Here is a 16,680-nt window from a genome sequence, read left to right as displayed (position 1 = left end):
CAGAAGAACACTGTGTGTGAACTGTACACTCAGATGAAGTTGTATGTACAGTTGAAGTCGGAGGATTACATACACCTTAACCAAATCCATTTAAACTCAGTTTTTCACAATTCCTGACATTTAATCCAAGTAAGAATTCACTGTTTTAGGTCAGTTAGGATCACCACTTTATTTTAAGAATGTGAAATGTCAGAATAATAGTAGAGAGAATAATTTATTTCAGCTTTTATTTATTTCATCATATCTCAATTAGTATTTGGTAGCATTGCCTTTAAATTGCTTAACTTGGGTCAAACATTTCGGATAGCCTTCCACAAGCTTCCCACAATAAGTTGGGGGGAATTTTGGCCCATTCCTCCTGACAGAGCTGGTGTAACTGAGTCAGGTTTGTAAGGCCTCCTTGCTCGCACATGTTTTTTTCAGTTCTGCCCACTAGGATTGAGGTCAGGGCTTTGTGATGGCCACTCCAATACCTTGACTTTGCTGTCCTTAAGCCATTTTGCCACAACTTTGGAAGTATGCTTGGGGTCATTGTCCATTTGGAAGACCCATTTGCGACCAAACTTTAACTTCCTGACTGATGTCTTGAGATGTTGCTTCAATATATTCACATCATTTTCCCCATCCTCATGATGCCATCTATTTTGTGAACTGCTCCACCTGCAGCAAAGCACCCCCACAACATGATGCTGCCACCCCTGTGCTTCATGGATGGGGTGGTGTTCTTCAGCTTGCCAGCCTCCCCCTTTTTCCTCTGAACATAACGACGGTCATTATGGCCAAACAGTTATATTTTTGTTTCATCAGACCAGAGGACATTTCTCCAAAAAGCACGATCTTTATCCCCATGTGCAGTTGCAAACCGTAGTCTGGCTTTTTTATGGCAGTTTTGGAGCAGTGGCTTCTTCCTTGTGGAGCGGCCTTTCAGGTTATATCGATATATGACTAATTTTACTGTGGATATAGATACTTTTGTACCTGTTTCCTCCAGCATCTTCACAAGGTCCTTTGCTGTTGTTCTGGGATTGATTTGCACTTTTCGCACCAAAGTACGTTCATATTTAGGAGACAGGAAGCGTCTCCTTCCTGAGCGGTATGACGGCTGCGTGGTCCCATGGAGTTTATACTTGCATACTATTGTTTGTACAGATGAACTTCAGGCGTTTGGAAATTGCTCCCAAGGATGAACCAGACTTGTGGAGGTATACCATTTTTTTTCTGAGGTTTTGGCTGATTTCTTTTGATTTTCCCATGATGTCAAGCAAAGAGGCACTGAGTTTGAAGGTAGGCTTTGAAATACATCCACAGGTACACCTCCAATTGACTCAAATGATGTCAATGAGCCTATCAGAAGCTTCTAAAGCCATGACATAATTTTCTGGAATTTTCCAAGCTGTTTAAAGGCACAGTCAACTTAGTGTATGTAAACTTCTGACCCACTGGAATTGTGATACAGTGATAAGTGTAATAATCTGTCTGTAAACAATTGTTGGAAAAATTACTTGTGTCATGCATAAAGTAAATGTCTTAGCCGACTTGCCAAAACTATAGTTTGTTAACAAGAAATTAGTGGAGTGGTTGAAAAACAAGTTTTAATGACTCCAACCTGAGTGTATGTAAACTTCTGACTACCACTGTAATTGAAATGGGCACAGCACATTCATAGAATTATTATAACACAGATTTCTACACTTTTGCCATAGGAAATATAGGTTTGAGTCAACATTTCATTGTTTTGACATTAGTGTTTATAGGTATATCCCCTCACAATGCCTAGAGATTGCAAATTAAGTCTTGTCAGGAGAAGGCCTCAGCAGGGGTGTATTCATTACGGAAACAGTTCAAGAACCAAATGGAAACAAACAGAGCATACAAGAGTTTCTATTGGACAAATTCAGGTAGGTCTATCCTTGTTTAATTTCCGTTTGCTTCTGTTTAAAGGTGCAATATGCAGAAATCAGTACACCATTTCCTGGTTGCTAAAATTCTAAAAGTTAGCTTAATTTCAGTTTACGTGACAAAACAAGCAAATGTAGATAATCAATGTACCATCTAAACCACTGTTATTTTTTTTGCATTTTGTGTAACTTATTTTTTTATTTATTGTGTACATAATGCTGCTGCTACTCTCTCTTATGACCGAAATAACTTCCGGACATCAGAAAAACGATTACTCACCGTGAACCGGAAGAAACTTTTTCCTTTAATGAGTCCGACAAGAAGGATATCCTGCTTTCACTGGAACAGGCCCAGATCCACGCCTTTTGCGTAAAACAAAAGATGCCAGGAAAGGGGGCGCAGTTCGGGGATCCTTCTGAGAATCCGGAGGTGAGCGAGCAAATTCCCAATGCCTTCCATTCTTCATGCTAACTTGCAATCTTTATTAAAAAAATTGATGACCTACTATTAAGATTGTCCTACCAACGGGACATTAAAAACTGTAACATCTGTAACATCATATGTTTCACCGAGACGTGGCTGAACGAAGAAACGGACAATATAGAGCTGGCGGGATTTTCCATGCAACGGTAGAACAGAGACACTACCTCTGGTAAGACGAGGGGTGGGGGTGGGTGTCTTTTTGTCAATAACAGCTGGTGTGCGATGTCTAATATTAAAAAAGTCTTGAGGTATTGCTCGCCTGAGGTAGAGTACCTAATGAGAAGCTGTAGACCACACTATCTACCAAGAGAGTTCTCATCTGCATTACTCGTAGCCTTCTATTTACCACCACAAAGCGAAGTTGGCACTAAGACCGTTCTCAACCAACTCTATAAGGCCATATACAAAGAAGCATATGCAGAAATGGTGTGGCAGGGGACTTTAATGCAGGCAAATTTAAATAAGTTTTACCAAATTTTGTGCAACCAGGGAAAAGCCAGGGGAAAAAAAATCCTAGACCACCTTTACTCCACACACAGAGATGCATACAAAGCTCTCCCCCCGCCCTCCATTTGGCAAATCTGAAATCCTCCTGATTCCTGCTTACAAGCAAAAACTAAAGCAGGAAGTACCAGTGGCTCAATACGGAAGTGGTCAGATGACGAGGATGCTACACTACTGTAATACCTACAGTCTGTAATACCTACATGTTTCAAGCAAACCACCATAGCACCTGTGCCCAAGGAAGTGAAGGTAACCTGCCTAAATGATTACCGCCCCGTGACACTCACGTCGGTAGCCATGAAGTGCTTTGAAAGGCTGGTCATGGCTCACATCAACAGCATCCTCACGGACACCCTAGACCCACTCCAATTCGCATACCACCCGAACAGATCCACAGATGACGCAATCTCAATCGCACTCCACACTGCGCTTTCCCACTTGGACAAAAGGAACACCTATGTGAGAATGCTGTTCATACAGCTCAGCGTTCAACACCAGAGTGCCCACGAAGCTTATCACTAAGCTAAGGACTCTGGGACTAAACACCTCCCTCTGCAACTGGATCCTAGACTTCCTGACGGGCCACACCCAGGTGGTAAGAGACGGCAACAATACGTCTGCCGCGCTGATCTTTAACACTGGGGCCCCTCAGAGGTGTGCACTTAGTCCCCTCCTGTATTCCCTGTTCACCCACGACTATGTGGCCAAGCACGACTCCAACACCATCATTAAGTTTGCTGACAACCCACGACAATGATGAGATGGCCTATAGGGAGGAGGTTGGAGAACTGGCAGTGTGGTGCCAGGACAACAACCTCTCCCTCAATGTGAGCAAGACCAAGAAGCTGATCGTGGATTACAGGAAAAGGCGGGCCGAACAGGCCCCTATTAACATTGAATGGGCTGTAGTGGAGTTGTTCGAGAGTGTCAAGTTCCTTGGTGTCCACATCACCAACGAACTATCATGGTCCAAACATACCAAGACAGTCATGAAGAGGGCACAACAAAACCTTTTCCCCCTCAGGAGACTGAAAATATTTTTGCATGGGTCTCCAGATCCTCAAAAGGTTCTACAGCTGCACCATCGAGAGCATCCTGAACGGTTGCATCACCGCCTGGTATGGCAACTACTCGGCATCTGACCGTAAGGCGCTACAGAGGGTAGTGTGAATGGCCCAGTACATCACTGGGGCCAAGCTTCCTGCCATCCAGGACATATATAATAGGCAGTGTCAGAGGAAAGCCCATAAAATTGTCAGAGACTCCAGTAACCCAAGTCATAGACTGTTTCCCTGCTACCACACGGCAAGCAGTACCGGAGCACCAATTCTAGGACCAAAAGGCTCCTCAACAGCTTCTACCCTCAAGCCATTAGACTGCTGAACAATTCATAAAAATCGCCCCTTGTATCGCCCCTTGTACCCCCCTTGTACACTGTTGCTACTCGCTGTTTGTTTGTTACCTTGTCATAGTCACTTCGCCCCAACCTACATGTACAGATTACCTCAACTAGCCTGTACCCCTGCACACTGACTCGGTACCGGTGCCCCCTGTATATAGCCTTGTTATTGTTATTGTTATTGTTTTACTTTTTATTGTTACTTTTTATTTGAGCCCACTTGGTAAATATTTTCGTCTTCTTGAACTGCACTTTTGGTTAAGAGCTTGTAAGTAAGCATTTCACGGTAAAGTCTACACGTATTCAGCGCATGTGGCAAATAAAGTTTGATTTGATTTGTTTTGAAGCATAGAAATAACACACATAGAACATAGTGGGCTCACAAGTGGCGCAGCGGTCTAAGGCATGGCATCTCAGTGCTAAGAGGCATCACTACTAGTTGCTGGTTCAAATCCAGGCTGTATCACATCCAGCCATGATAGGGAGTCCCATAGGGCAGCACACAATTGGCCCAGCATCATCTGGGTTTGGCTGGGTAGGTTGTCATTGTAAATAAGAATTTGTTAGTAACTGACTTGCCTAGATAAAGGATGGTAAAACATTAAAAGAACAGATCAACTGTTTCCTAGACTTTGTTTCAATGAGAATGACAGATATATAACTCAGGTAGGGTTGCCCCAAAAGCTACATATTGCAGCTTTTAGATGTTGTTTTGCAACAGAATCGGCTGAATGAATACACCCCAGGTAGGCAGGTCCAAAAAGTCAGTAGCACCACCCAGTGGATGTTTACCATAACAATTACTTCATTGAATTGTGAATGCATGTCACCCCATGTGTCACCCCCCATAGCTGCACCACATGACACATGTTGTTGGTGTTACTGCCCGAGATGAAATGATATTTCATTTTAATGCCCAAAGGGAAATGTAAACAATACAAATAATTAAGATATCATAAGGATCTAGAAACAATTAGAATCTGAAAACAATTAAAAGGGATGGAACTGAATGAATTATGGCTTTTGAAGCTAGAATCCTTAGTTGCTACGTCAATTTTTGGACGTATAAATGAATGATACCCATTGATTCTTGAAGAGTATAATGTATAAATGCGTCATGAGCTTAGCTCAACTGTCATACCCCATCAGAACCAAACATATGAGCTTGTTTTACTCCAATGTTTATAAACAATGTACATGTAAACAAACACTGTATAACCTCAACACATGGTTAAAACTATTTGATGGATTTAATGGATGGTCAGTCCTTGCCTCCATAGCTCTGTCTATGAATTTGAGAGGGGTTATATTTCTCCAGGCCCATCCCACATTTTTTATTTTTTTAACCAAAACAGAGGCAGGGTTTAATACCGGTTCAATAACGGTTCAATTAAGGACATTATTTGAATAGTAGGCTAGTGTTATCAGGGGATGGGGGTTCCTCCTCTGGCAGTAGTGTAGACTTTTGGTGAGGAAATGATTTATGTCTGTGCAAAGGCTTGTCATACTGCTGCAGTAGAATTTGTAAGCTCATTTAGTCGGCCTTTGGATAACGTACAGTATGTCTGGAATTGAGTTCAAATGTGTCTTACCAATTTCCATGCATTGTTTCCTTTATTATTACCTGGTTAGTATGGGGAAACAATTTGATATAAAGAAACCCCTACAATGGTTCACATGCATGTGTTGTGGTTAAGTAAAGTACACAAGGAAAGGATGGGGTGAGGAAATGTCGCCAATTCAGAGTATTGATGGAGGCACGTTGCCAACAAACGTTCTAGCATGCTTTTGGAACCGACAGGGCACCGCTGGGGCAACGTGATAGAAAAGCATAGCAGAGCCCCGTGCAGCCAAGGACACCGCCCTACTCAACCAATGAATGCATTCGCCAGGCCTGGGACACTGCACTAGGGCGGAGTCAGTGTTAGTTGAGGACCAATCACTGCAACACATGGGAGCAAGCACGTGTTATTTTCCGTGTTCCCTCCCAGTCATATAAAGCGAATGTGCAGTTCTCTACACATTCTGTGTAGTTATAGGCGATCCACATTGAGTTGTTTCGCTAAAGATGTCATTCTAGGTTTCTGCAATTTCAATAATTTTAAGCCTAACTTTACAGAATACATTGTTGAAGACATTAAAACAAAAAATACCACGGAGCGTACTTTTTCTTCATGGAAAAAGGTGAGAATGTCAACTTTGATCAAAACCTTGCTACCTAGCTAGCTAACTGGTAAAAAAAAAATAACGCTACTTTGCTAGCTATATTATTAGTAGTACAAGAAATAGTTCCTACATAGCTAACTTAGCTAGCATTAAAAAAATATATATGATCAAGCTATCTGCAACAGCATTGACATTGGCTAGTGTAGCTAACATTGTTGTGGCATGCTGGCAAGAGTACTGACACGTTAAAGGGATTTATGTTGTATATCGATACACATTTCAGTATACGGTCAGATATCGTGGTACAATTTAATGTTGTTTTGGTCAATTCGTGTTCCCTACAAGTGAGACCCATGTGTTGCCAGACGTGTGTCAGGTAGAATAAATGCTTGAGTGCATGCGGGTCGTGCCATAGCCAGTCGAGTTGAGGCACGTTGCCTTCGCTGTCGTCAACACAAACATCCCCCACCGGGGTCGTCCTGCCCACGTTGTCTTCTGTCGTCAACAATAATATATCCCAACGGTGTCTTCCTGCTGCTTACAGTAAACCACCTCAAGACATGCCAGATAGTGAAATGGGCTGTGAAGTTAGTTTACCCTATGTCACCTGATATCGTCGGTTAACTGTTCTTCGAAGTGATGAAATGATTTATTATGGTCAATGGAATATATGGAGAGCAAGTGTTTTGAGCCCCCCAAAAATGAATGTGAGGTTGTTGGAAAAAGGATAGTTCCCCTAGCTAGCTATATTATTTGAATGTCTTAATAGATTGACATTAGGCTATGTACAACTTTTTGAGTATGTTTAGAGCCTAACGTGATTATTTTTTGCAATTAGTTAAATCTTTACTAAGAAAGTCCTTACTTGGATGCTTATATGACCTTAGATGATTTAAAATCAAGCCATTTTGTTATGTACATTCGTAGTTTGGGTGAACACTAACTTTTACAGCAGTGTCATTATATGAATGTTTAATTGCAGATGAGATGTAACACTGTCTTTACACAGATGTATGACTCATGATGTTATGTTACTCACCACTCATAAATTGGGAATTGTTTCTTCCATCAGGTATTCTGTCAAAACCATTTCGCACGCTGACTGTGCACATGAGGAAGAGCAAACGGATAAAGGTTTCACCCATCTTCTCTTCAATTGGCTTATCAGATTCATAAGCTTAGAATTTACAGAAAAAATACAATCTCAAAATCAATGAGACACAGTAGTTTATCTTCTGGCTCATTTTTACTTGACCAAACCATGACTCTATCTAAGTCTAGTAGACCCACCTAGTAGCAGTATTAGTGTCACAGTTCTTTGTTTTGACATATCATTTTTGTCAAACAGCAATAGTAAATCACTCATACTGGTTATTATGAGTGATGAGAATGCATATACCACTTCTGTAAATGACACTAGTGGAGTAGGTGTAGAAGAAAATGTGGTGGGACTGAAGGCGGGCTGCCAGTCCCCCAAGTCTGGACTGAGTCAGACTGGCAGCTCTGGTAGCTCCAATGGAAAGAGAACTCGGTCTGGGGGCAAGTCCTCCCCCAAGTCCTCAAACTCCGATGACACCGATGCCCACTCGAGTGGGAACGACTCAGCCGAAAGAGAGGTGGAAGGTCACATGGGACGTGAGACATCAACCTGCAGCAGCTCCCATAACGGGAAGGACTCTGCCATGGAGACAACAGAGAGCAAAAGGTAACACATTTAACAGAATTCATATTTGAAACACCACAACCATTTTCAGATGGTAGGCAGTAGACACCGCTTATAATACTATAAAAGTGTCTGCTCAGCGGTGGTAATAACATGTTATTTTGCCCCTGTCAGCGCCAACTCCCACAGCTCTTCCCCTCCCAACAGCTCTATGGTCTACAGCCTGCTGAGTGGCAGCTCGGAGCAGGACCACCCGTCCACCAGCGGCTGCAGCAGTGACCAGCCAGCCCGGCTGCAGACCCAGAGAGAGCTGCTCAAGGCTCTGAAGGAGCTAAAGATCCGCATGCCTGCAGACCACTGGGCGAAAGGCCGCTCCAGCACCCTGGCCTCCCTGCAGTATGCTCTCAACTGTGTCAAACAAGTCCGAGGTAAGATGCTGCTTTTTGAGCCTGCCTTTTGCTAGATGTACTGTATACTGTGTGGCTTTAGCATGAAATAGCAAGCTTACTATCTATATACTATTTATACGTGTGTGTTTAGCGAATCAGGAGTATTATCACCAGTGGAGTGTGGAAGAGAGCCACGGTTGCAGTCTGGACCTCTCTGCCTTCACCACAGAGGAACTGGACAACATTACTTCTGAATACACACTCCAGAACACGGTAGGAACTAGAGCACAATCTTCATCTACTAGAACCAGACCAACAGCTCTCAAACAGACAAAAAGCTAAACCCAACAAACCATTGTTCTAACCTCCCTTGTTTCTTCTCTCTCTTGTACAGGACACGTTCTCAGTGGGAGTGTCCTTCCTATCTGGGAAGTTGGTGTACATCTCCCCCCAGGCCTCTCCCATGCTGCGCACTAAGCCTAATCGACTCCAGGGGACACTCTTCTCTGAGCTGTTGGCCCCCCAGGACGTCAGCACTTTCTACAGCAGCACTGCTCCCTGCCGCCTGCCCCCCTGGGCCTCCTGTACTGGTTCCAGTAAGTCTCCTACAGAAGTCCTTTAATTTAGCTCTGAATTCAAATGGAAATGGATGATCACATTCTTGCATATCTATGTGATGTTAATGTACCCCCCCCCCCCCCCCCCGATCTCGCTCAGTGACCTCCCCTGTGGACTGCACCCAGGAGAAATCCATGTTCTGCCGTATCAGTATTGGGAGGGACAGTGAGGGGGAAGTGCGGTACTACCCCTTCCGTATGACCCCCTACCAGCTAACTCTACGGGACTCCGACATGTCTCAGCCACAGCCCTGCTGCCTGCTCATCGCTGAGAAGGTGCACTCAGGATACGAAGCTCCCCGCATCCCAGCGGACAAGAGGATTTTTAACACTAGCCACACCCCGGCTGTCTCTTTCAGGAAGTGGATGAAAGAGCTGTGCCGTTGCTAGGCTACCTGCCCCAGGACCTGGTTGGGACTCCTGTCCTCATGTACATCCACCCTGATGACAGGCCTGTCATGGTGGCCATACACAAGAAGAGTGAGTACTCCTGTCCAACAGTCATGCCTTATATATTCTGTAAAGATTTAGAAACCAGCAAATAGATGACTGGTTATGTAGTAATAGTTTGAACATCTGTGGTTCTCCGCTCAGTTCTCCAGTCAGCGGGGCAGCCCTTTGAACACTCTCCCCTGCGTATGTGTGCCCGGAACGGGGAGTATCTCACCATAGATACCAGCTGGTCCTCCTTCGTCAACCCCTGGAGCCGCAAAGTGGCCTTCATCGTGGGTCGACACAAAGTCAGAACGTGAGTAGTCCACCTCTCTGCTACGTCAATGACCTTCACAAGCTTGCAATATCCACATTTTAACTGAACTGTAACCTGTTTGTGTAGCTATCAAGCAGTACATATTGCATTGTTCCAAACCCCATTCCCTTGTCCTTCTCCCCTCATCTGCAGGAGTCCCCTGAACGAAGATGTGTTTACCCCTAGTATGGAGGTGGAGGTGCGGGCCATGTCTCCAGAGATCCCCAGGCTCAGTGAGCAAATCCACCGTGTGCTGGTGCAGCCTGTCCACAGTGGTGTCTCCCAGGGCTACTGCAGCTCCCATGGATCCCAGCCACACAGGCCCAGCCCGGGCTCCTCAGGCAGCAGCAGCCCCTCCACTAAGGGGATCATCCAGATGACTATCCAGAGACCAGTGAGTACTAATACAATCACAGATGTTTTACGCAGATTTTAACAAGGTACTTTATAACTTGTGGTTACAAAATAGTAACAAACGACATTATTTTAATTAGTGGAATTGACTCAGAAGAAAGTTGAGGTGTCATCGTCTAACTCTTTACCCTCTCTTATCTGTCCTACAGCAGCAGATGACATTCCAGCAGATGTGTAAGGATGTCCACATGGTGAAGACCAATGGTCAGCAGGTCTTCATCGAGTCCCGCAACCGCCCACCGCTCCGCAAACACGCCAGCGCTGGTAAACACTTGACTTTGTCATATTTGTAGTAAAATGTCTTGTCACGGTGTGCTCTAAAATGTCTGGAACGTTTTCATTACAAAAGTATAACCACAAGGATCGAGATGAAAATGAAATTCTAACAATTCTTCCTTTTCCTCTTCTCAGGAGACCTCGTGACGCCAGAGAATTTAAACAAAGACTTGGGACCTATTGGCGCTCTGGGGCCAACTAAAACCCTGGCCTCCGTGCAGTCAAGGAAAGATCCGTCGGCCAACTACTCCTACCAGCAGATCAACTGTCTGGACAGCATTGTACGCTACCTGGAGAGCTGTAACGTCCCCAACACAGTGAAGAGGAAATGTGGCTCCTCCTCCTGCACCACATCATCAACGTCAGACGATGACAAGCAGAGGGAGTTGTCTGGAACAGCTAAAGGTATACAATACAGATCCTATTGAAATCCTATTATGTATATTTATGCCTCTTTTAAGGTCTGCATGTATTTTGGACCAAATATCTGTGTTTCCCTACAGATCTCGAAGGGTCACAGGGTAAGGAAGGGTCTAAAGGGGGGCCACAGATGAGTCCTCTGGCGCTGCACTGCAAGGCTGAAAGTGTGGTCTCTCTCACGTCCCAATGCAGCTTCAGCAGCACCATCGTCCATGTAGGGGACAAGAAGCCCCCAGAGTCAGGTAGGACACATCCCTGTTATCTGACTGACTGTCTGACTGGCTGGACTGTCTGACTGGCTGTTATTTACCTCCCTCTGTCTCTTCTCTCTAGTCTCAAATATAGTGTCAACCTTATTCCCTGCAGATATTATCATGATGATGGAGGAGACACCACCCACCACCACCCCCCCAGCCATTAACAACGCCATCACCACGGCAGTGACCCCCCGTCCCTCAACCTTTCCCAGCCCAGCAACACCCAGCCCTGCCCAGCCTGAGAGGGATAGCCGCAGGTCGGCTGGATGCTCAGGCAGCCTGGGTCTGACCAAGGAGGTGCTGTCTGCCCACACCCAGCAGGAGGAACAGGTGTTCCTGAGCCGGTTCAGGGACCTGGGACAGCTCCGCATGCTGGACCCCGGTTCTCCTCTGAGAGGACACACCACCACACCCAAAGGTAAGATGGACACTTCAAGTGGAGATTTAGTTTCTATTGTGTCTGAAAGATGATGTGGATGAGAATCCATTGTTTTTCCATGCAGCTCACCCGTGTGTATGTGTGTGTGTGTGTGTGTGTGTCAGGAGTGCACACCTCGAAGGACTACCCAGCAGGTGGTAACAGACGGAGGAGGGGCCGGGGGGCCAAGAAGCCGAAGCACCAGCAGGAGGGCTCCCAGCACGGGGGCCGTCCCAAGACAGGCTCAGGGATGAACAGAAGTTCCAGAAGGGAAGGGCAGGGGCACCAAGGCCCCATGTTCCCCATGGGTCAACCCCTAATGAGACAGGGACCTCTGACCTCGTCCTCTTCCTGGCCCACCTCTGTGGCCAGCCTCCCTCCTGCCGTGTCCCAGTACCCTCCAGGAGTCCTGCCCTTCTTCCCCCTCTACCCCAACGTGCAACAACAACAACTCCTGGCCCACACCGGGGTGAACCCCAATGCCATGCAGATGGGTTACCCCAGCCCCCAGCCAGGCTTCCAGTACCCCCTGCATGCCAATCAGATTTCCATGCCAATGGCTCCCCCGATGATGGTTGTTCTGCCCAACTACATGTTCCCTCAACTCAATGGAGGTGTACCACAGCTCAACCAGCTCAATACAGCCATGCCTCAGTATAACACAGCCATGCCTCACCTTAACCCCAGTATCCCTGGTATGGCACAACTTAACCAGGCATTACCTCAGTTCAACCAGGCTATCCCACTACCACAACTCAATCCTGTCTTGGCTCAATTCAACCCTTCTGTGACGCAGATGAATGGCATGCCTCTAGCTCAACACAACCCGTCACAGGTCAATCCTGCATTACAGGTCAATCCTGCTTTGTCGATGATCCCACAACATTTTCACAATCCCAACCAAACATTACCTTTCCCAAATCCCATTACGGTGCCCGGGCTTCCTTGCTTTGCCTTACCCAGGATTGATCCCACTTTTGTCCCACGTGGCAACTCCCGCTCCAGCACCCCTCAGTCCACATGCCAATCCCCCCTGGAGGGGACCAACTCGCCCCTCTTCCAGTCACGATGCTCCTCCCCCCTCAACTTGCTGCAGCTGGAGGAGTTGCCAGGCAACAGGCAGGAGGGCATGTCAACAGGGGCGCAGCAGACCCCACCCCCACCTGGCTCGTCGTCTCAGGTCGGAGGTCAAGGCTCTGTTAACCGCAACAGCAACATGAAGGGTGATGCCAAAGAGTACGATAATGTGGGTTTTAAACTATTTAAACAAAATGTAATTCTGAAAAGGTTTTGAGTCTAGTGAGTTCTTGTCATTAACCGCTGTCTCTCCTGTGTTCCCTTCCTCCAGGCTGATGTTGATAACCAGGACGCCATGTCCACCTCCAGTGACCTGCTGGACCTTCTGCTGCAAGAGGACGCCTGCTCAGGCACTGGCTCGGCTGCCTCTGGCTCCGGGTCCTCTGGCTCCGGGTCCTCTGGCTCTAATGGATGCAGCACTTCAGGGAGTGACACAAGTGAGTTTAACCTCTACAGGATCGGTCAGTCCCCCGCGGGACGGTTGAGCTAACGTAGGCTAATGTGATTAGCATGAGGTTGTAAGTAACAAGAACATTTCCCAGGACATAGACATCTGATGTTGTCAGAAAGCTTCAATTCTTGTTAATCTAACTTCACTGTCCGATTTACAGTAGCTATTACAGTGAAAGAATAACATGCTATTGTTTGAGGAGAGTGCACAATTATGAATTTGAGAATGTATTTATTAACCAATTAGGCACATTTGGGCAGCCTTGATACAAAATTTTGAATAGAAATGCAAAGGTTCATTGGATTAGTATAACACTTTGCACATACACTGCTGCTATCTAGTGGCCAAAATCGAAATTACGCCTAGGCTGGCACATTATGGCCTTTCTCTTGCATTTCAAAGGTGATGGTACAAAAAAAAACATGTTTTTTTCTTTGTATTATCTTTTACCAGATCTAATGTGTTATATTCTCCTACATTATTTGAAAATGTCCACAAACCTTTTAGTGTTTCCTTTGAAATGGTATCAAGAATATGCATATCCTTGCTTCAGGGCCTGAGATACAGGCAGTTAGATTTGGGTATGTCATTTTCAGCGAAAATGGATCCTTAAAGAGGTTTTAACACCGGCCAGATTTTCTTCTTCGCACTGTGATGGTCAAGGATATTTGTATATAATGACTGATGGCTTCAGGACATAACTGAACATGTTTCTTTCTCAACCACAGGAAGCAGCAACACCAGCAAGTACTTTGGCAGCGTTGACTCGTCGGAGAACGACCATAAGCAGGCAGCAGGCGGGGCTGAAGAGGCCCAGCTCATGAAGTATGTCCTTCAGAACCCTATCTGGCTCCTCATGGCCAACACAGATGACAAGGTTATGATGACGTACCAAATGCCCACCAGGTAAGAACCCGTCGTAGTCATAGTTACCTTAACCTGTCATGATTAGTAATTAATGCTACAGCTATTTAATTGTATTTATGATTGATGTGCATGGAATGCAAGTAGTATATTTGTATATTATTTATTAATGCAGACTGAAAAATAGAAGCTCTCCACACACCATTATGCTGCTAATACAACATTTTAGACTATGGCTTATCTATGGACATGTGTATGATTTTACAGGGACAGGGAGACTGTTCTAAGGCAAGATCGTATGGTACTGAGGGCGGTGCAGAAACGGCAGCCGCACTTCACTGAGGAGCAGAAGAGAGAGCTGATCCAGGTCCACCCCTGGATGGGCACCGGACGCCTGCCACAGGCCATCAACAACCCTGTAAGTCAGCACACAGACACATACTGGAGCTAGTAGCTACACCCTGTCTCTCTGACCCCAAAGATTCACAGGAATCAGTATAGATGACAGTGGAGAGTAATACAAAAAAGAATGTACTTGTAAAAGATGTGTTTATTCATCTCTTGTCCCTTTGCTTGTGTTTAGACTTGTACCGGGTGCGGTTCTCCTCCAGCTACCTCCGCCCCCCGGACCTTTGATGTGGAGCTGCAGGACATGGATCTGACTGGGGTCCTCCAGCTACAGGAAGAGGCTACCGCACACACAGAGACACATGTTACCACGGCAACAGACACTTCCATCTCTCCACCACAAGCCCCCCAGACAGAGACTAAGGGGGGTGAGGCTGAGAGGCAAGGGGAGCAGGAAGGAAACTGTAAGGACACCAGAGTGAAGGAGTTGGAGGTAACATCCTCATCATCTGTAACAGAGAAAGGGGACTCTGTGGCTGTAAACGGCAACTGAGGACTTCTATATGGCCAATGACTAAACCACAATGCATTGGGACAAACGGGGGCCAAGCTCACGGTCAATGTGTTGTGTTGGAACAAAGAAGTGAAAATAAGGAGTCAAAGAATACCTGTTCCTGTCTAAACACATGGAGAATGTAGCTCAATGTAGATTGCATCTAAGAAGGTGTAAATATTTGATGTATTTCAAATGTAAACTGGAAAGAGATGTATTTAATTGGCATGTTTGGTGCCTGGTCCGCTGGACTGGTCCGCTGGACTGAAGACATGTTCCATTTGTAATTCACTGCTTTGGGGTTTTTCTTCCCTGTAGTGACAATTTGGTAGTTTACAATTTATTGCGTGTATCAACGCAATGTAATTTAATAGTCCCAATGTCCATATTGGAAAATTATGTCAAATCAGTCTTAAAAAAAATTACATCCAAAATTCATGTTGAAAAATATATTTGGTAGAATTCTTTTTAATATTTTCAAAGTAATTTCAGTTATTGTACAGTGTATTTATTACAGTATACCAACCAAGAGCAGGCATACTACAGTTTTTTTGTGGGCTGTAATGTAATGTTCTGAATGGTTCATTTTATTGTAATATAATTTTACACTGCAATGCTTGTAACAAGATGTCACGTTTTCAGCATTATTGGGCAAATATCCTGACTATTTTGTCTCCTCCAGAGAAATACACATTTTCTAAAGACCATGTTATTTGTTTGCATCGTTATGGGTATTTCTGTACAAAAAGGTATCTTTGATTTGTCAGGAGTAGAGATGGGTGTTCCCATGGTAACAGACCCGATGGAGCCAGTCTTGTTGATTGGACCATACAGTGATGTGAGAGCGTGGGGAGGAAAGGAGCAGGGGCTGACTGAGCTTTACAAGAGCAGGCCTTGATCATACAGAGTTGGTGAATGCCAATATGTTCTGCTGTCTCTTATTCCCCCACTATTTCTCCATTTCATTAGTGTAAATAAAATGATTTGATAGTCACTTATTACATCTCTTTGGAGGATTTTGTTATGTAATATAAAAAAATGAAATATAATTGGGTTCTGTTTTTTTTTTTTTTGTCTCTCGTGGTGTGCAGGATATGAGTGTAGATAAAATCTAGTCATGTGTTCTGCCTTCTCTGCCACTAGATGGTGTTGTGACAGATTTGTTTTAGGCTCATTTTAAGGGCAGCATCCTGATGGGTGATACAAAATGGACTTTCTGAAGTTGGCCACAGTGGTTGATCTAGGTATTTGAACACATTGAAGTAATTTAAAGATGCCACCAATATATTCCTAAGAATGCTGTTTTATTGTCCACCACCCAGGTCCTCCACAGCTTGTTAGAGGGGGCATCCCTGACCCTCGCAGCAGGCCACACTCCAGTCCTCAGTAGTATTGACATGGGTCAAAATAATTCCTGGAATCTTCCGCTCCAAATCCACAGGTTAGGTGCAACAGGAAGTGGGACTTAGAGTAGATTAGAGCAGCTTGGGTCTTAGGTCAGATAAACCCAGTGTGGCGGCTGTGAGGGGCTCCACTAGGACCAACAAATAGCTAAAAGACCTCTCTTCTTAAATCAAATCGTCTGTATTCTCCCTTTCTGGAATTGCAAAACGAAGTGCAAAGTGTTTCTGAACATTACACTGTCTTTTCCATGTGCAGGAAGGGACTGAGAACTGCTGGACACTGGCCCAGTGAGTGAGGAGGCAGAGGGACTTTTCTTATACTGGCCATCAC

At 45.1% G+C, this 16,680-nt stretch overlaps 1 protein-coding gene across 1 annotated transcript; it reads left to right on the top strand.

The window, feature by feature from the left end:
• Nucleotides 1-6,295: 6,295 nt before the first annotated feature.
• Nucleotides 6,296-15,995, top strand: LOC115101289 (period circadian protein homolog 1-like). Its single transcript, XM_029620654.2, is given in 18 exon segments — nucleotides 6,296-6,469; nucleotides 7,524-8,156; nucleotides 8,289-8,542; nucleotides 8,655-8,776; nucleotides 8,898-9,099; nucleotides 9,221-9,460; nucleotides 9,463-9,600; nucleotides 9,715-9,868; nucleotides 10,022-10,262; nucleotides 10,432-10,546; nucleotides 10,694-10,963; nucleotides 11,062-11,220; nucleotides 11,345-11,653; nucleotides 11,779-12,899; nucleotides 13,002-13,167; nucleotides 13,910-14,087; nucleotides 14,313-14,463; nucleotides 14,629-15,995. Coding segments are annotated over 17 exon segments (4,467 nt in total). The 5' UTR covers nucleotides 6,296-6,469; nucleotides 7,524-7,827; the 3' UTR covers nucleotides 14,947-15,995.
• Nucleotides 15,996-16,680: the final 685 nt, after the last annotated feature.

Source organism: Oncorhynchus nerka, linkage group LG19 (genome assembly GCF_034236695.1).
Source record: "Oncorhynchus nerka isolate Pitt River linkage group LG19, Oner_Uvic_2.0, whole genome shotgun sequence".
Lineage (NCBI taxonomy): Eukaryota > Metazoa > Chordata > Actinopteri > Salmoniformes > Salmonidae > Oncorhynchus > Oncorhynchus nerka.
Note: the sequence above shows the minus strand (reverse complement) of the source record. Positions and strands in the feature narration are given on the sequence as shown.